Here is a 20,646-nt window from a genome sequence, read left to right as displayed (position 1 = left end):
AATCATTTTAAATTTTAAATTTTTAAAATATATAAAATAAATTTTAAATTATTAAATTTATAACAAAATAAATTTTAACTATTAAATTTTTAATATTGTTACTATATAATAATAATTAATATTAAATTTATAAAAAAATAAAACTTAAACATTAATAATGATATTAAAAAAGTTAATAATTAAAATTTATTTTATTATAAATAAAAAATTTAGGTTGATTTTTGAGTAATAATTTAAAATTTTATTTATTTATTAACTTTTTGTTATTGTACCATTCGATGCCACCATTCAACTTTGATATTTTAAGAAAATATCATCAACACATTAAAATTAAAATTAAAATTAAATTGTAAAAAAAAGAAAAGTAGATGATCATGAAATAATGAACCAATACTGCCAAGTGCTAATATGTTTTTTTTTTTTTTTTTTGGCGGGGGTGCCTGAATGAGAATCGAAACCACGGGCCCAAAAAAATAATCATTTCACAAATTTTAGTAGTTTAAATTTAATTCATATTTTGTCAAAATGATCACTAATTCAGATGATATAAATTTAAGGCTTTTAAAACTTATTACCTCCATAGTATAATATAAAATCATAATTAATTAATTCATAATTTATGAATAATGTTAGTTAAAATTTTAAATTTAAAACAATGTTTACATTTTTTTAATTTATACCCTTATTAAATATTTTATATAAGAAGCTTAATAATAATAATTAAAAAATATTTACATAATTTTTTTAAAAAAAGTAATAAATGGAGTAAGATTATAGTCACAAAAATAAATATAAATATTATTTAATATTTTATATTTTGAATCAGGTATGGTTTTTAAAAAAATATCTTATATTATGATTTAAAGGAGCAGCATGTAATCCTGTTAAAAAAGTTTACTTTTTTAAATATGTCTTTAGTTAGCAGATTTTTAGTAAAATCAGGCTTAAGTTTTTTAAAAAAAAAGTTTTACATAATTTCGGGTCAAATTCAGACCTTTATTTTAACAAGTTTAAGCCAATTAGGACACTTGGCTAATTATAGAAAATCGTTGACCGCTAGCTTGACGCATTTTTATATTTAAAATGACTCATCAAGCGAGTTAAACAAACCAACAATTTAACCCGTAAAAAACAATATGAATACATGCACATATTTTTTGTCCTTGAATTTTTTAAATGCTTGCCCTCTTTTGTAATGCCATGCTCAAAATTCTATAATGTTTTACGAGCTATTTTTACGCACATCCTGTTTAATGACTTTTTCTTTGATCCCTGGTAATAAAAGTTGGAGTAAAATACATGTTGATTCTTTTTATTTTATCTTAGTTACAGATATATTTTTTATATTTTTAAAACATGAACTTCCTTTATAAATAATAGTGACTAAATACAAATATTTCTTCTACTTTTATAATTATATTTTCATTCATCCAATCATCATTTGATCATTAAATTATATGCATTCGACCACAACACTCCTCTTTGAACATAGATGTGGTTTAAAGTTCATCTAAGTTACCTAACAAACAAACTTAATGAGTATATTTGTTTATACCTTTTAATTCATGTTTTACATTTTTAGTTATATAAACTTATTTATTTAGTAATTCTCTAAAAATATAAATATATAAATTGGAGGGAGAGAGGGTAGATAATTTGATTGTAATGACATATTAATAATTTTATTTTTAAACATAATTATAAATAAAAAGCATTTTAAAATTTTAAATGGCATTAAAAATTAGACTTACATATAGGTTTTAAAAATAGAAAGGAAGCATTGGTAATTTTTAAGAAGGAAAAAATGATGTTATTATATTTGACTCTAAAAGATTTATAAATGTTTCCTCCATTAAAAAATGAAAAAAATAGTATTTTTGGTCTCTACACTTTACTTATGTTTTATTATAAATCTTTACTTTTTTTATATTCTAAATCCTTACATTTTCCTCCATTTTGGTCCTTGCATTTTCAAATGAACATTAACGTTACATAAATAGTGTTAGTAATGCGGACATATCAACTAACACCGTTAATTTCATACTTATGTGTCAAACTGGTGTTGACATGAAATTTTTAATAAGCAAAAATTTTAAAAGAAAAGCCTGTACATAGAATTTGTGCATTTTGCTAATTATTTGAAAAATCTAGGTCAATCTTTTTATTTCATCTAATGTAGACATTTTTTTTTTAAATTTTTGCTTATTAAAAAACTACATATCAACATCAATTTGAGATGTAAGTACAAAATTAATGGTGTTAATTGATATGTTAGCATTATTAACATTGTTTTTGCTATGTCACCATTCTTCTAAAAATGTAAAGACTAATGTTGCAAATGGAAGAAAGTGTAAAAACTTGAAATACTAAAAACAAGGTGCAGGGCCTATACCAAAAATTTAAATAAAGTGCAAAGATCAAAAATAGTATTTTTCTTAAAAAATATAAGATATTTTTAACTAAATATTGCCTCTCAATAAAATGGTTATTTATTTTCAAACTAACATCAGTTTTTCATATTTACTCTTATTTAATATGATGTTTCGCTTTAAATAAGTAGAAATTGATTATTTACTATAGACACTTCTGTAAAAAAAACATGTTAATCACACTTTAAAATATTAAAAATATCTTATATTTTTTAACATTCAACTCTTAAAAAAACAGGGTTAAGGGGCAAATTTGCTTTGGAAGTTTTCAAAATGAAACACTGAGTACCCTTACATTTCACAAGGAGTAATGTTGCCCTAAAAGTAGTCAAAATGGAGTAGTTTCACTCTTTTCCATCTACTAAATAATGTTGACTAATGAAGATATGGAAAGTCATGAAGAGTATATAGGCAAAACCCCACATGACAAGATTGCTACTGAAATGTGGCATTTATTTGTGTAAACCCTAAAATGAACATAAGGGTCTCCATTTGATTATGCCATCCAACAAAGACAAAAGCTCAATCAAAAGAGAAAGTCAAACTAGGCAACTGGGTATGGGCCAGCAAGTTAAGAAAAGGAAACAGGTTAGGGCAATTGTGGGTAAGGCTTTCAAGTTGGGGTTCGCATGGATCTATAAAATAAGCAGAGATTCATATTTGAGCAACAGGTATGGAATCAAATCTTGCCATGTAACTTAAAATTGTTATTAATGTGATCCACAATAAAGTTGCATTTCTAGCCCTTTAATTGAGTATTGTGTTTTATTTTCAATTAGGTTAGTTAATGTAAAATGGCATCACCTAAAAATGTGGATTGGTCTTATGTAAAAGGGTTAATGAAGGAATTTGAGGATGAAAAGGTTCGAATGAGGGTGGGTACAAGACTATTGGCAAAGAGTATAGAGCATGTGATCTACAATGTGATCAAAATAAGGCTAGAAGTAGTGGGGTCAAGGTGGGTAAATAATCATTGAATATAGTAAGCATAGATACGAATGATTTTAAGGATATTGAGGACTTTAAGGATATTGTGGATGTTGCGCCATTATCAGTTCACTTGCTAATTAGGCTTGAGGATGTTGAGGAAGAAGTTAGGAGTGAGGGGGACGACAAACAACTTGAGGGAGTTGAGGTAGTTGATCTTGATTTTGAAGGTGAAGTTAGGAGTGAGGATGAGCAAAGACACAAGGATAATGAAGTTGGAAGAATAGTTGAAGTTGAGTAAGATAATGGTGACAACGATGAGGAAGCAATTGGTGTTGAGCATAGTAACATTGAGGTCGATGGAGTATGTGATCGACAAATTAGAGTGGAGCAAGAACCTCATGTTGTAGGTGATGATAATAGAGAGAATAATAGAGTAGCATTAGCTGAATCTAAAAGTGAGCACTCAGATAGTATGGATGAGGACTTTAGAGCTAGAAAGGGTGAAAAGGATAAGTCTAAAAGGTACTTGTAATGAAGATCAGTGCTAACATATGATTTTAAAAAATATTTGAACAAGCTCCATCAAGTCATGAACAAGTGGTTAGTTAAATCAATTGTCCAATTTCTTGTTATAATTAATAAAATTAAATTTTAGACACCAACTTTGATGTGGCTATATAAGGCTGGCAAGTATATCTCTATCTTACTGGCAAAATTACCCATTCAACATGCAAATATTAAGTTTTTACATTATTTTACCTAATTTTTATACTTAACCTAGCCTTTTCAAGCATCAATCAAGTGAACCCAATATCTAAAGGGTGGCCAAATATTTAAAAGCATTGAGAAAATAGTAAAATAAATACATATATATTATCGACCATAAAAAGAGAAGAGGAACTTAATGTCAATTCATACAAATGTTTAGAATAATCCTAAAGCAAAGAGTTTAGCTATTCGTAAACATAAAAAAACTATAACTACACAATTTTTTAACCACAACAAGATTATAGGAAGAGAAATGCATAAGAAACCAAATAAATGAATAAATTGAGCTTTAAATATCTTTAAAGCTTCAATTCTTAGACCGAACTTATCCAAAGCTCAAACCCTAACAAAACTAAACTCCTATAGTGTCTTTAAGTGTGTGTGGAATGTACTTTAGGTTGAGCTCTCAACATATATGCATCTTGCCTAAGCATTTTCAAATAAATAAAACAAAGCATTTTGTTAATAGTGACAAAACTTGCGAGCAAAAGTCACGACCTTAAGATGACTTTGACAATTTTGCACCGTTTTCACTATTAATAAAACTTAGCCTTTGTGCATCTAACTTTTTCATCTAAAAGCCTTCTAAAAGCATCAACAAAAATTTAGAAATGCATATAATCAAACTTTAAACCAAAATAACACAAACTTAGCCTAAAAATATCAAATACAAACCCAAAACAAGATACACGCTTTCCTAATTTATACAACCAAAATATACATAATTGTGCAAATACATATTAGAAACTAAGGAAAACATGTTCAAATGACATGAAATTCTAGAGGTTATCAGTTAAGTACATTTTGGGATTGAATTTTGCACATTTACAGGGACATATTTTGTCAGCAAAATAAATCATCAACATATATTGCAAACTTGCAAATGGCATACATTTCATTAACAATAATGTTAGACTTACAAAATTAGGCAATTACAACAATTGAGCCACAACTACCCTTACAGCACATATGCAAGAACAAACTAAATTGATCCATATCAATTACAACCAATTAAACTATTTTAACAAGAAAAAAATACCACCTCAAAAGCAACAAAGCCAATGCAACCTTCAATTTCTTCCTTAAAATTTGCACATTAATATGATTCTTCAGGCACTCTGAATTTTCTTCAATTCAATATATATAGAATCAATTTTTTGTATCAAGTTTTGAACCTACAACTCTGTTATACTCTCGTTTGCTTTGCTTTGCATTATACAACATATCAACATGGTCCAATAACTCATTTATCACCTCCCTGGACCTCTGACCCATTTCATCACACCACAAAAAAAAACCACAACACCCCCCCTATAAAATAAATAGAAATTAATGATGGCAGGAGAAATAAGGAAGGAAGGAAACTATAGAATGCAAACCTGGTGATAGTTTGAGCAACCATGAAATTTCTTACCTAGGTTACTCTCACTTTACAATGTCCATCACGGTGCTCTCAGATCACAATGACATAATACTATTTACCCTTGTAGTCTACCTTCCTACCACGCCATCTTAAGAATATGACCCTCCGCTTGCTTCTCGTTATTGACGATACAGAGTCCACCATTGTTGTCACTAAAGTAGGTTTCAAAACAAACCTTTAAGTGGCTCAACGTGTCTCTATCTTTGGATTGATTCAATTCTAGAACGAGATATTTGATTTCAAAAAGGGTTAAATAATGTGGGTATGTTAATACTTGTTGACTACAATAATTACATGGCATTTCAAGTTTAGATGTCTTTTAAACTGGCCCTTTTAACAAGTAGTAGACTACCATCCACCATTCTAATGGTTGGGAGCAACATTGTTCCATTTTGAACACTTTCGAAACAATGTTGTTTCTTATAAAATGTAAGGATAATCAGTGCTTTATTTTGAAAGCTTTAAGAGCAAATTTGCCTCATAACCTAAAAAATGCCTTATGTGTTTTAATAAATGGAGTACATTATTGGAATTTATAACTTTTTTTGCCAAAAAGAATTCACAACTTCCTAATAACTTTCTTATTGAAATTTGCTAGCCGTATGTGTTGTTAAGGGCTAGAAATGTTATAAATGTGCATATATTGTCTTGTTTTATGAAACTTTAAACAGTAGTACTTGTTCTTTTGATAGTTACATGTGTGTGTGTTTTGATCCACCTCATATAGAATGTCGATGGTTTGAAACTTTGAATCCTAGGTTCCTCATCCCTATCCTAGACATGCCATCAATGATTATTGTTGTGTGGAGGACTATAAGAGAAACTTTTTATAATAGTGTATTTAGTTAAAGAAAAGGAAAGGTAGGGGAGGGGTTTTAATTCCTTCAAATTTCTCCAATTTAAGTCATGTTGAGCATAATAAAAAGATTTTTAACGGAATCAAAATCAAAATAGAATTTTAAAAATATGATTGGTATGAAAATATACTCCTACTATAATTTTAATAAACATGTGTTTTTAAAATAGAAAAAAAAACCAAAGTGCCCATTTCCAAAAAAAAAAAAAATCCTTGCATCTGCCTCCTCCTTTCCAGCAAAAACCTACTCCTAAAAAAAAAAAATACCACTATTCAACGATAGACAAATTAATTGCAAAAATAAAGAAGCATAACTAAATCAAAGTACAAAAATATAAAGCTATCGTAATGTATTTAAAATGCATAACACCATGCCAAAATATTCACAATCAAATAACTATATTTGTGGAGATGACGATTGAACCGTCATCATTATTGCGCCAAACCTTTAATCGTCAACACATAAGAGGAAATGTTGTCATGGTAGCAGACCAAGGTCATGGTCGTAGAAGATGGGAGGAGATTGATCAAAAAGGTAAGGGAAATTATTGTTAGACCAAGGTCATAGTCGTAGAAGATGGGAGGAGATTGGCCGAAAAGGTAGAGGAAATTATAACACGTAATAATGGGGCGACGGATGAGTACATTAAAGGCATGACAGAGAGAGTTAGTAGGCCTACAATGGAGAGAAGGATGAGAGATTAAAGAGCAAAGATGTCTATCAAAAGCAATCCTCAAAAAATGCCGAGATTTAATTGTGAGTAGTATGAAATCTGATTCTAAGCTTTTTTTTTTTCTCGAATTTGATTCTCAACGGAATTTGATTTAATCCCACCAAACATATATACACATGGAAACCTTTTTCAATTCCATCTCCCTTATCAAAACTCTAACAAACCAAACACAACTTTGGAGGAGAAGGGAGGAAAAATTATCCCACCCATCATGTTTGCTAAATAGGAGAAAGGAGCTCCTCCTCCTATTTTTCCATCCAAATAAGGGTTAAGGATTGAAATTTCATCCTATTCACTTTCCCCCAACCAAAGCATGATATTTTAGTTTTTATTAAAACAACTTGAATAAGTAAATTGTTCTCATTTAGAGGATCCCGAATGATTTTTTCATTTTTATCGAAAGAATTTTAATAATTAACTTTAGTTGCATTAGGTTTTTGTTTTCAACTTTCCCTTATTAATCTCGGCATAAATCTGTCTTTATATAAATCGCCACAAGAGCGCCCGGACGAGGCCATGGGCAGATTTCCGCGGGACCGGCCTTATATCAATTTATCGATAGATTCAAATTTTGACTGATCGGAATTCAATAAGTATACAATACGAGGCGAGCTAGGTTATTAGGTTCTTTATTCCGGCGACGACGCAGCTGCGGGCTACATTTGATCACCGCCTATTAGATTCTGAGCCGAATTTGTAGTATGTTTTGGTGAGTTATATTCTTTTTTGCAGTTCAATTTATGGCAACTCTTGTTAAACTACGAGTAGCATGTCTAGGCTATCAATTTAGATTAATTCCAACTCTCGACGAAAATTTCTCACCTTTTTCGACTTGAAAATTTAGCTATTGATGGGAAGTTGGAGATGATGAAAAAAACTAGTGTTTGCGCGGTATGTGAGAACTCGAATCTAGCTTCGATATGCGCCATTTGTGTCAACTACAGGTACATGATTTGATTTGATTATTTCTTCATATGTTCTTTTGGATGGTTAATAATTTTCGACGGGGGAAAACTTAATTGATGTTCAGCTAACTTAAGATTTAAAATCTTGCCGTCCAAGCAGGATCTCTCTACTTTTTTTTTTTTTTTTTCCAATGATGCTTATTCTAAGTTGTTGCTTATTTACGAATAAACATCCCGTCGAATTTCTTATTTCCTGGTTTATATTATTGCGTCTACGTGCAATTCTAATTTCTCTACTTCTGGGTGGTGCATACCAGTATCTGTTGCTTATTTTACTCATAAATTTATTCTAGTGATGTTTTCATTGGCAGATTGAATGAGTATTATCATTCCTTAAAATCGTTGAAAGCTCATCGGGATTCTTTGTACGCAGCATTAAGTGAGGTTCTTGTGGCTAAGGTTTGAACAATATTCATGAACATTAAGCGTGATTATATTATTTAAATTTTTAGAATAACCCTCTTGAGGAAGTTTTGACATGACAAATTGACAATCTGCTTGTATGTCAGAGAACAATTTTTTTCCTTTTCTCTTTGCATGTTTGCATTTAATACGATTATTTTCATTCTTATTTCCCATTACAAGTCTATATTCCTTTTGTATTTACAACGTTAATTTCCAATCTACTTGTACATTTTGTAATTTTGTTTGGAAAAGGTTCCAACTTTCTGATTTCATATCTTTTTTAGGAACGCTGCATTATCTTCGTTCATTTTCATTAACATATTTGTATATGATGTTATACAAGGGGAAGGCAGATGATCAAAAGAATTGGAGAATTCTTCAACATGAAAAGCTTACAAGGTTGAGGGAGAAGCTCCATCATAGTAAAGAACAACTTGCGCTAGGTTAGAATTATATATATATATATATATAAGAAAGATTGCTATGAGATGGCATTTTACTCTCTTGGCCAAGAATAATCAGTAACCTTACAGGGAGGTCTAAGATAGAGAGTCAATCTGTTGAGCTGAAACTCAAGTTCAGCATGCTTGAAGCAGCCTTTTCTACGGTGTGCTTGTTTTTCTTTACTTTTCATTGCAAATGTCATTGCTATGGACATTGAAACGATATTATCATGTATATTGTCAATTTTAATGTGCATGAGTATGATAATGTTTGATACAGTTATTTTTCCTTCTGCAGTTGGAAAAAAATCGAGTTGAACAACTGGAGAAATTTTATCCCAATCTCATATGTACCCAGATTCTAGGGCATGTGAGTACTATTGTTATTATTAACCTCCAATAATCAGGAACAGTTTTGTGAATTATACACAGGCATTCCCTTCTACATTTGCGGGATTGCAAAATGTGTGTGTAACTTTCAAGTCTTGTTTTTTAGCTGAAAGTTTATGTTCCTACCATACTTTATAATGCCTTCTATGAAACTATTCATTTTCTACGAACTGCAAAATTTATGTTCAGTTTTTTTTTTTTTTTAACTGCAGAGGGCGATTACTACTGAACATCTTCATAAACAGTCTGTGGTCATAAAACAGATATGCAAGCTGTTTCCTCAACGACGGGTAAAGTTTTATCTGGTCATCAGTGCCCTGTTGATTGTCTCAGTGAATTGTGATTTATCAAGTTAAAATGCTGTTTTTGGGATATCGTGGTTTCCCTTGATGTATGGGATAAATTTGTCCTTTTGATCTCTGTTTGATGTTTAGCCCAAGGCTTTTTAAGGGCATTTACTTATTGGATGTGGTTATGATATCTCTCCATTCAGGGTGTGGTTTATTACTAATGTAACTATATGACCTAAGCCTTGTTCATAACTTTAATGCCTCAGGTGGTCATAGAGGTAGAGAAAAGTGATGGTTCTAGCGGCCAGTATGATCAAATCTGCAATGCACGCTTGCCAAGAGCACTTGATCCCCACTCCGTTCCATCAGAAGAGCTTTCTGCTTCTTTGGGGTGAATTTCTTTTCCTTGGAAAATCGTATGCGCATGCACATTTTCTAGCAAATCTTTATAAGGGTATCAGACAGCATATCTTTGTGCTTCCATGCTTAAATATGTAGCTATATGTGTCTGATAAATTTGCAAATTATAGCCCATTTCAACCATACTCTTTTAGCAGTTCAGAATTCTATCTCCTTATTTGAATTTTTTACTGCATAGTTACCTGTTATCATCATGTTTGTAAAACAGATACATGGTGCAACTTCTAAATCTTGTGGTTCACAACTTAGCTGCCCCAGCACTTCATAACTCAGGTTTTGCGGTAAGCTCTGAGTCAATATTCTTGTATTGACTCAATATCTCCTTGAAGCCCTTGTTCCAAACTTAGTTAAATATTCTGGCCTAGCTGTTGGCAAAATAAATAAATAAGTAAATATATCAATCTGGCCTAGCAAGGTTGGACCCAGACACATATATACGCATGTATATAAATTATTTTGCTCCCCATATTTTGATCCTTGATTTGTCATTAGACCCAAACACAGCCTTTTCGCTCCATGAATATTTCCTCCAATTACAATGTTCATCGTAGGGTTTATTATTTCATAATGGATTATTACCATTTTTCCATGTTGGCTTCAATGATGACTTTTTCCCCAGAAGGAATTCGTTTAAATGTGTAATGTATAATTTACTTTTACCTCAGGGTTCTTGCTCTCGAATTTGGCAACGAGATTCTTATTGGAATGCACGCCCCTCTTCAAGAAGGTATTTTGGGTGGAAATGTATTTAGCATGATTTATTTGGAGTTACTGGCTTCTCTGATGCAAAGTACTTTTAAATTTTCAGCAACGAATATCCCCTTTTCATACCCCGCCAAAATTACTGCTCTGCTAGTGGGGAAAATTCATGGTCTGATAGAAGCTCTAGTAATTTTGGTGTTGCTTCAATGGAATCCGAAAGGAAGCCTCGCCTGGATTCCTCTGGGAGAAATAGCTTTAATTATGCTTCAGCTTCTTTACATTCTGTTCAAACGCATAAAGATTTGCAGAAAGGGATTTCACTTCTGAAGAAGAGCGTAGCATGCACCACAGCTTACTGCTACAACTCTCTAGGTTTGGATGTTCCTTCTGAGGCATCTACTTTTGAAGCATTTGCAAAGTTATTGGCTATACTCTCGTCATCCAAGGAAGTTCGATCTGTTTTATCCTCAAGGATGGCTCATTCTAGGTACTTTTCATGACAACTGTATAGCACTCATGAAAACAAATTTGTAAATTTGCAACCTATATTTATGACCACGTGCCAATTCTCAATAAAATCTTCTACCATTCTGTGTCAGTGTATCCTGTATAAAAGATCGTTTTGGAAGACTTTTTAGGAGCAGAGTAGACTTTAGTTATAACTTTTAATTACTGCAACTTTTGCCTGACTCGACTGTTAGTGATGGAAATATTCTAAAACTTGTGTTGACTTCTAGAACAGACATCATATATTAAATAACAGAAATTTGTGATGTTTATGGAGTCATGGACTGCTGCAGGAAGCAATATAGTTGTCAGTAATGCTTTGTTTTGTGTCACTATTGGGGATTATTATATCACAACTTATTCAGGTATATGATTGGTAGCTAATTTGTTTGTCTTGCTAAAGCTTCTTTCATAATTGAAACTGGTCGTGAAAACATTATCATCAACCAGAACATCTTTCTAGGTTGCAGATGCTTAGCTTCTTTCACATTTAGGTTTTAGACTTTGAAGTAAAATAATTGTTTTAACATAATTGTTTTTGTCTTTTCAATCAGGCCATGCAAGCAAGTTCAACAGTTGAACAAATCTGTGTGGAATGTAAATTCTTCTATTTCATCTACCACTTTGCTGGAAAATTCTCATTCCGTGCCAACAACGGTATATGTTACTTATCATTGGTTTTTAGGAAGAAAATGCTTGAGGTTTTATTTCAATGATACAGCGCCTTTGGTTCATAAATTGTGCAATAAAAGAAGAGAAAATTTTCTTAAGAATTGTATTTAAAAGAATAGAAAATTTTGTTCACATATCTTTTCTAATATTTAAGAACAGGAAACTGTCAACACTGGTCCGGCTGTAGTTTGGTGTCTGCCATGGCTTACTTGGATAATATTCCTTTACTTGCCTCTGAAGTTTCTTTTCTTTTTTCTTTTCACTTTATTGCTTTTTCAAGCCCTCCTCGGGAAGGCAAGCTGATCTGGGGATTATACGCTGATATGCTTTGTTGTGTCATTTCTCATCCGGGTACAACGTAGTTATAGCTTACACACGACTCATTTTATAGTTTTTTATTTGTACTCGGATGTTCACAAGAGCTATATTGAATTCATCATCCATCCCAAAATGGGCTTTTTATTTGTTTGATGATTTATGGACTTTATCAGTGGTTTCATCATTTTTTAATTTCTTGGATTTATCCCCTTTTGCAGAGAAATGAAAATTACCTTCCAAGTTCTGCTGCCAGTTTTCTTTATGCCACAGATTTATCTGATGCAAAAAGTGAGTGCCTAATTGAAGGGTGGGATCTTGTAGAGCATCCAACTTTTCCTCCTCCGCCATCACAAAGTGAGGATGTTGAGCACTGGACTCGAGCCATGTTCATAGATGCTAAAAAGAAATGATCGTTATCCGCAACGGATGGTTACTCTCTCCCAGTATGTGCCCTTTCATTTAATTTTAATATTTTAGAACCGTTTTAAAAGTGACTGATGAGGAATAATATATGAAGGTTGGGCTGCTGCCTGCTGGGTTCATTCAAGTTGCTGTCCAGTAACTGGACATGGTTTCAGACCTAGTTGCCCAGCCCTTTGTTAACTTGCTTCTGTAGGACTTGTCCGTCGATTTCGTTTCACTTTAATATGTTAGAATAGTTGATAGGCTGCTAGGATGCAAATGAGCAGAGCTAAATTTTACATTGAAAAGTTCAAGGCTGGTATGTGTCAGAACTTTTGTAATTCAACTTGCACAACCAAGATATTGAGCCTTAATAACCTACGATTTTGCATCGCGCCTTTTGTTGTTATTTGAGTTCTGGCTCGTAATAAAAACTTTAGCCAACTCGCGCGCACAAGTGTGTATATATCCACCTTCTCTTTTCCTAACTGGAAAGTATGTTGATGTGTTTCGTTTGCCAGGTGAACGGTGAGAAAAGCTGACCCACGATTGCAGGATTTACGGATCATATGCGCTGCAGATTATCTGGGAGCCTCTTTTTTCTCCCTTTTTTCTCTGTACATATAGCATCTAGGAAGTTCTCGGAATTGAGACTGTAAATATTAGGTCTGCAGTAATCATAATTAACTTGTTTTTGTTGTCGAAGTTGAAGCTATTTGTCTTGATCTGGCCCTATTTTTTTCGAGCCCTATCATACTGTATTTTAGTATTGGAACTCTGAAGGTAATCAGTGTTATAATGAGCTCCGCAAGTTCACTATTCCCTCCGCTTTAACGACATCTAAACTCAACAAAATATGAGACGGTTTACCTTGTGTAGATAATTTTGGGAGGCACATGCAAATACAATTCCTTGATTATATTGAATCCCCGTGTTTCGTGGTTTGACCGCTGTTGTTGATTGAATTGATAAGTTTGCGGTTAAGTGTTCATGCATGACGCGGGTTTGATCTCATTTCTTCTCAAGATTTAACCTGACGTGATATCTGACAGTTTGCATTTTGCAGACTCGAGAAATCCACAGTCCTAGGGAACACACTACCCGTGACGAACAATAAAATCTAATTGTCGCGTCTCAGCTATATTTGCTTGCGCATCTTATACATGTATAATTTCCCCTTCCTCTAACTCGTCAAGCCCGGTGTCTGCACTCAGTGTGTGTTACTGTGTTTGCCTGAACGAAAAAAAAAAAAAATTGAATTCATAGGGTCTTTTTTTGGTTAATTGGTATAATTTTATTGTAAGGCTATCTATCTTGTGAGAAAATTTTAAGGTTAGTGCAACCTTGTGTGGAAGTTATCAATCAGAAGAAACCGAAGCAGGCTTTGGAATTTGAGAGAAGTGCATGTTACCATTGACTTTTTTTTTTTGGTTGACAAGCTAATTGACTTTTTATTTTGGTAAGAGTACAATGTTATAAGGGAGAATTACAATTATGTTTCACATAAAAAAATTAATTACTGTAAGGTCTATTAACAAATAAACTGAACTGAAAACACAATCAGTTGTCATTGCAATTTAGTTCAATTGTTAAAAACTTTATAGTAATTAATTTTTTTTTTGTATGAAATTTTAATGTAACTCTCCTATGTTATAATTGACTTTGATATTGCGGGAAGCATTTCTTAGGCATTTCTAAGAATATTGATCAGAAGTCTCATAAATTTCTATATCATTGCTATCATACACCTGTCTTTTATTTGCTATTTTATAAGTTTAGTTGCTACTATTTTAGTTGAATTAACGATGATGTAGTTTTTCAGTTAATCGTCTTATTATCTTTGATAAAAAAAAATCAATTTTCGTATTATCATGATATTTTACGTTGTTTCCATTGTCTTTCAAGGTGCCAAAATCATATTATTACTCATTCAAACTTCTTCTGAAAGGGTGCAGCATATACCTTGCTTGTAGTCTTGTAGGAAAATGACAACCAATGAAATAAACAAGTAATTCAATTTAATTGTAAAGAACCATTCTTAAAATGTGGCTGAACTGGTCCGTCGCAGTTGATATTTCGGGGTGAGTTTTGTGAATCGTGCCTCTGCCTCCTGAAACATTGATGCAAAGAATAACAAAAATAAATAATAATGGTTCTCGAACAACGTAATACTTTTTAATTTTAACTTGCATTTTAATCAAATAATTAAAAACAATTAATTTAAACAAAAGGACTTCATTTATGTCAAGAAAGTAGCATAATAATTATAATATGTAATTTAGATTAAAATATACAGAAGTCTCTTAAACTTTGACCCATTAGCAAATAACCCTTTTAAACTTTTAAATTTTTGTAGATAACCCTCTACCTTGAATTATTTTGCTATTTCATTGATAGTTCGTTACACCCCAGGTATCTTCTTAGACTTTATTTTTATTTGTTCATTTATTTTGTCATGTTATATTACTTTAGTGAAATAATGGATAAATTATCACTGGAGAGTTATTTGCATAAATGTACAGGTTAAATGGGTTTCTTATAAAGTTTTATAAAATATTAAAAAAAATTTCACACTACTCAAATTTCAAAGTGGTTTATCTCTAATTTAGACTTAATATTATATCTATTTTTTCTTATCATATAATTTATATCAACTTTGGAGATGATATATCGGTATTGGCATTATACTATATCATATGAGTTTTTTAATAAAATATATCATATGGGTTGACCGGCTTAACCTTCATACAATTAGAAGATTTTTTGTTGGTAATATACAAGATTGGGTTGGTAAAATTGTAATTTAAATGTTGAAAGGAGATTTTTTTTTTGGTCAACTAAAAGGACATTTTAACCAAAGAGCAAAATAGTCGTTTAAGTTAATATTCGTGGTTTTTTTTTTAAATAATTGGTGATTGGATAGAGTTAAATTCACCGTGATAAATCTAGGAGAGAATTATTTACACATAATTATACACAGATCACAAGGAATAGTACCATAAAATGATTTATCGGTAAAACAAAGTCACCTTTAAAATTTAATTTACTAAAGTTTTAAATGAATACCTTTAATAAAAGTATGAAGTTGATGATGCACATAATCATCATTCATTATTGGTGTGATTGACATTTTAAAGTCTTGAATATATCTTTAACCAGCGGTGGAAAATTGAGTTGTCTCTGTTATTCTGATAAGTTTTGTTTATTTTGTTATTTTCACGAAAATGAACAGCTGAGTAATTATATTATGGCGAAGAGGAATTGCCTTACACACACACTCTCTCTCTCTTCCTATTCTTGTTTTTGGTGCTTTGAGATTTGGGTTGTACAATACAGACACTCTTCTTATTCCATAAATTTCTTACTCGATCGCTTTCCATATCCAATGCCTCCAACTTGGAGTGCCCAAGTTGTCATAGGACTTCGTGTCTTGAGAACAAAAACTAGCTTTCACAAAAATTACATATTGCATGTAAGCATGTCAGGTTGATCATATATTTACTATGCATAGTGTATCATATCGCATTCTCTCATTATATAACATGCACCAAACAAATTGGTACAAACAAGCATAGATTGATCAAGCGTGAGAGACAAAGCTAAATGAGCTCTTCAAGTGGATTGCTATATTTTGGTACCTTGATCTTCTTAAGCCAGCAATTACGTTGTTCCAACCGATCCCTTTTCTCCACCATATTCTTTGTGTACTCCTTTCAGAATATCACATATAAAACAAGAACCAAAAATTCCTATTGTGATCCTCGAGTTTGGAAAATACAGGTAGATGCATAATTAATATATATTTTTCATGTATTAAGTACAAACTGACCTGTTTTCTTGCCCTTGATCTAGCGGCGGATTCTCTGTTCTTGATCATCCTCTTCTGCTTCCTTTCAAAATTCTCATTCAAGGTCTCATCTGAATAACGTCGCTTCCTTTCCGTAGCACCTGCTTCTACTTGTGATTTCGACGAACATGTTATCGGCAATGAAATTCCTAGCGGCAGAACCTTCTCTGAGTAACATGTTACCGAAACTGACTTACGAACACCCAAATCTGAGTAGTTAATCCCAACTGGAATCTGTAGCTGCATTTGCATCCAATTTGCCTGCTGTGACACCATCTCCGTCGGATCAATTGTGATCAGTGGCTGGACATCAGCGCCAATGTGATCCTGCTTTCCATTGTTCATGGCTTCCTCACGTACCATCAAATCTGCGACTGTTGTTTCCTTCAAGCTCGGTCGATTCACCTGGTTATCTATTCGGTTCACATGCTCTTGCACAACAAAGTCGCTCCAAACTTGATCCAGGGTTTTCTTGCTCATCGTCGCATTTAAATCCAGAAAATGAGAAACGGGCGAAGAGGATAATGGTAGGTTTTGCGTAATTTGACCACTCTCGGTTGAAGTCGTATTATTCAGAAGCTCATCAAAATTCATTCTAAACAAAGGCTTCTCGCACTTGTGTTCCAATATGCTCTGAAACTCATCAAAATTTTGGTTAGGCATAGACCCGTGCCGACGAAAAGTTACATAGTCAGGATGCGGGGCCTCAGGCTCAGCTCTATTTGTAGAAACCATAGCTATGTATGTTAATGACTCTTCCAACTACAGAAGCATGGGAGCCAAAGAAACTATAAGATGTTTCTATTACGAAGAGCTTGAGTCAAAATGCTTGTAATGAAAAAGGGCACTGGAGAGCGAAGTTTGAGCCGCCCCAAAAAATAAAATAAAATAAAATAAAATAAAATACAGAAATGAGCTAGAAAAGCCTGACTCGGATTTGGTGAAGGAGATCCTATTTTTTGAGAGACATAATCGGGAAATAAAATAGTCTCTCGCTTATCATCTTTAATTAAATCTCATTAATTCCTGATTCTTTGCCCCATATTGTTGGGATAAGCATAAGCTTTTGCTTTATATATTTGATAATAAAATTGATAATTGTTCACTTTCTTGTTTAGATATTTAATTATACTTATAAAAAAGAATCTTGTTTAGACTTTATAAGTGTTACCATAGATTTAACATTATTTTCTTTACTTTTATTAAATATAAATTTGAGTTCATCATGAATTTAAATTAATAAAAATTGATATCAAGTAGCCAGTGAACCACGAAGCCAGGGTAACTTAAATTTAAACTAATTTTCTCTCTCTGTCTCTTTCAATTCTTAAAATATTAAATTTATTATAAACTATTCTTAAAATTTTTTAATATTATGATTTGTAAATTAATATAAAATTTTATTATGAGACTGGACATAGATCCTGATGTACGGGTGAAGTTGTACCACATCTCAAATATGTGAATATGATTTCCTAATGTTAAGAAATCTTTTTAAAGCTAACAAATTGTATATGATCAAATTTTCACCATTAATTTTTTGATAAAAAGGAAGAAAAACAACAGATTTTTCATTAAATAATTGTGTAATGTGAAAATTAAAGTAAACTTATTTGGAGATGTTACTTTGTTATAAATAAAACATAAAATAAATTTGGAAAAATAAAAATAAAATTCCAATGATTTAGATTGAATATAAGTTAGTTAGGAACAAGATTATTTGGATATTTTGATTTGTTAAAGAGGTATTATAGAATAACAAAAAATACAAATATATTTTTGATGTTAAATACAAATTCAAATAATTCAAATTGAATGTAGGTAGGTTAGATCTTAGGTGTATTAGGTAATTTTTTAATTAAACAATTGAATGGATCACAGTCAATGTTGTTTTTGAAAAAACTAATCTATAAATTCTCATTTTTAGCATGTTTTGAATTAGGTCTCTATATATATATATTTTTTTTAATCAAACCCCAATATATTACTCCGTTGGATCCGTCCATCCCTACAAATTGAAAACACGATCCAAAGACCAATGGACAGATGCATAAGTTCATGCCATGTAAGCAAATGAGCTGTAGTTATAATGTTACAACTTGAGAGCGTAGAATCGATTGAGGAAGAAAAAGATTTTATTTTAAAGAAAACATTAATCAAGTAAATCCATTATTGGTGTAAGTTGCATTATTTGTTAGAAAGAAAAAGCAAGAACATACCACAAAAAAATATGAATCAAGAACCAGTATGAATTAATGTAAGGTCATTAGCGAAAGTTGCATTATCTATTAGAAACTTGCCCATTAACATAGTAGATGAAACTAAAGCACTAGCATGGATTAATGCAATATCCCCATGTACTATGGTTTATACACACATACAGTTAGGCACTAGTTTAACGATAACTATTCATTTTCTGTTTTCATTTTCCTTTTTGGAACTTTCAAGAGTAATTCCTTGTAGATTACATGGGCCTACAAATATTAATTTCATAAGTGGTCCTTGAATTTGGGTTAAAAACTAATTCATTTATGAACTTGGTTTATTAATGATGATTAAAATTAGGAGATTTTGTCATTACATTCTTTATATGCTTAGGAAAAAGTATACTCTACTTACCTCTATTTTTCAAAACATAAAATAGAGACCTAAAAAATTTACATAGGACTATTGCTTACAATCTCACAAAACTATAGAAAAGTTAAAACTCTTGCAACAATGATGAAGTTTTCCAAAGGCCATGGAAGGTTAATAGTTTAGAAGCAAAGGGCTGTTGATCGAGGGTGGGCAAGAGTGGGATGGGAAGAGAAAAAGTTAAAAGAGAATAAGAAGACACAAAGCTCTGATAATGTTTCAGAAAAAGATTGAGAGGGAAAGTGTATGTGTGTTTGAACATTGAGTAAATGAAGGAATGACGAAGAGTTTTTGCTGCAGCAACATTAATCTACTTGGAGGCTTAGTCAACATTCATGTGACCGATTTTTATCCACAGCAACAATTTCAAATGGTGTTATGTAGCTCTATCGGTCCTTAAATCTGATTTTAAATCTACAGGGATGAATGCAGATGACGGTGTAATTTATAAGGATCCAGTAAAAGAAAAGAAACTTGAGGGACTTGATTAAAAATAAGCTGAAACTCTAAGGATTTGCTATTCATTTTTCCTTTTTGAAATAACAAATATGAATTAATAGTAAGTAAGAATTGTTATTTTAGTCTTCCATCCTCTTGCTTTGCTTAAGAGAAAACAATGTAAGCTGACTTTCATAAAAACAATTTTTTTTTTTCATTTATACAGGAGTAAGGTAAAATAAAAAGTATTGAATTTAAATAAAGGCGCCAGGAATTTTCTTTTCTTTTATTTTTCAACTGTAACCTCGAAGTAGAGTCAGGAAACCTCCGAAAAGCCCAAGGTCGAAATCCGGAAGGCTTTGTCTATATTATCTTCTGGTCATTTTGATAGAAAGGGTGGCAAAAGCCCAATATTGTTAGGCTTTCTATTAGTTTAGCGAGAACCAATTCCAATGTGATTGTCTGGGTTCAATCCGTGGGGTGAAATGGACATCCAAATCTTCGTTGTCACATTTAGTAGCCCATTCAAGCAGTCTCTTCAAACTGGACCCTTCAAGTGAATTTAGGAAATTGCAGATCGATGATACTGACTTATTGTGGTTCTTCTCTCAGCAATTTAGCTTCTATTATTTGTCCCACCACTGGAATTATCAGAGCAGACGGTTCGTAATCGAAGACAAGTCCGATAGATAGGATCTGAAAATGGAATTCTGAGAGGGATAATGTTTTGTTTTTCTCATGCCTAGGAGTCCAGGACCACAACAAGCGGGAAGAACTCCCGACATGTCATCGTTAACGAAAATAGAAATTAAAGATGAGGAATTACCTTATTATTAATCAAAAGCAAAAACCTCAAGATTCATGAAGCTGCAGAACTCCACTGTTCCATTTATTCCAAACAACTGGGGACCTATAGATGTGGTGAAAGAATATAGATCGTGAAGGGCCTAAAGAATATATTAAAAAAAAAAAAGATTTTTTTAGGCAGTTTCGGAGGAATCTGCAGCACCCTTTTGAACTACTGGATGGGAAAAAAAGGTAGTTTGGGGTTCTTGACTAATTAAGGCGTATCG

At 32.0% G+C, this 20,646-nt stretch overlaps 2 protein-coding genes across 4 annotated transcripts; one reads left to right on the top strand and one right to left on the bottom strand.

The window, feature by feature from the left end:
* Positions 1-7,616: 7,616 nt before the first annotated feature.
* On the top strand, positions 7,617-13,473 carry LOC129294721 (uncharacterized). Of its 3 annotated transcripts, none has more exons than XM_054933193.1 (14): positions 7,617-7,849; positions 7,985-8,084; positions 8,417-8,504; positions 8,854-8,953; positions 9,044-9,117; positions 9,252-9,323; positions 9,556-9,633; positions 9,900-10,024; positions 10,262-10,334; positions 10,719-10,780; positions 10,862-11,242; positions 11,817-11,919; positions 12,215-12,285; positions 12,471-12,612. In XM_054933193.1, the coding sequence occupies exons 2-13, from the start codon at positions 8,005-8,007 to the stop codon at positions 12,254-12,256; spliced, it is 1,278 nt and encodes a 425-aa protein (XP_054789168.1). In that variant the 5' UTR covers positions 7,617-7,849; positions 7,985-8,004; the 3' UTR covers positions 12,257-12,285; positions 12,471-12,612. The 3 variants fall into 3 exon arrangements, with proteins under 3 accessions (XP_054789168.1, XP_054789166.1, XP_054789165.1); XM_054933191.1 differs by lacking the exon at positions 12,215-12,285 and adding an exon at positions 13,176-13,473 and having other exon boundaries at positions 7,622-7,849; positions 9,059-9,117; positions 12,471-12,695; XM_054933190.1 differs by lacking the exon at positions 12,215-12,285 and adding an exon at positions 13,176-13,473 and having other exon boundaries at positions 7,623-7,849; positions 12,471-12,695.
* Positions 13,474-14,616: 1,143 nt separating this feature from the next.
* On the bottom strand, positions 14,617-17,341 carry LOC129294811 (ABSCISIC ACID-INSENSITIVE 5-like protein 3). The gene is made up of 3 exons (XM_054933310.1): positions 16,484-17,341; positions 16,293-16,364; positions 14,617-14,764 (listed from the first exon to the last, which is right to left on the bottom strand). The coding sequence occupies exons 1-3, from the start codon at positions 17,234-17,236 to the stop codon at positions 14,693-14,695; spliced, it is 897 nt and encodes a 298-aa protein (XP_054789285.1). The 5' UTR covers positions 17,237-17,341; the 3' UTR covers positions 14,617-14,692.
* Positions 17,342-20,646: the final 3,305 nt, after the last annotated feature.

Source organism: Prosopis cineraria, unplaced genomic scaffold, assembly GCF_029017545.1.
Source record: "Prosopis cineraria cultivar Desert tree isolate PC_DT_omini unplaced genomic scaffold, ASM2901754v1 PC15, whole genome shotgun sequence".
In the NCBI taxonomy this organism is placed as follows: domain Eukaryota; kingdom Viridiplantae; phylum Streptophyta; class Magnoliopsida; order Fabales; family Fabaceae; genus Prosopis; species Prosopis cineraria.
Note: the sequence above shows the minus strand (reverse complement) of the source record. Positions and strands in the feature narration are given on the sequence as shown.

Coding starts and splice junctions, on each gene's coding strand:
- LOC129294721 (XM_054933190.1), top strand. CDS start 8,005: ATGATGAAAAAAACTAGTGTTTGCGCGGTATGTGAGAACTCGAATCTA. Junction 8,505..8,853: donor GTGAGGTTCTTGTGGCTAAG/GTTTGAACAATA, acceptor ATGTTATACAAG/GGGAAGGCAGATGATCAAAA. Junction 10,025..10,261: donor GAGCTTTCTGCTTCTTTGGG/GTGAATTTCTTT, acceptor TTTGTAAAACAG/ATACATGGTGCAACTTCTAA.
- LOC129294811 (XM_054933310.1), bottom strand. CDS start 17,236: ATGGTTTCTACAAATAGAGCTGAGCCTGAGGCCCCGCATCCTGACTAT. Junction 16,365..16,483: donor GATCAAGGGCAAGAAAACAG/GTCAGTTTGTAC, acceptor ATATTCTGAAAG/GAGTACACAAAGAATATGGT. Junction 14,765..16,292: donor GCTGGCTTAAGAAGATCAAG/GTACCAAAATAT, acceptor TCAATGTTTCAG/GAGGCAGAGGCACGATTCAC.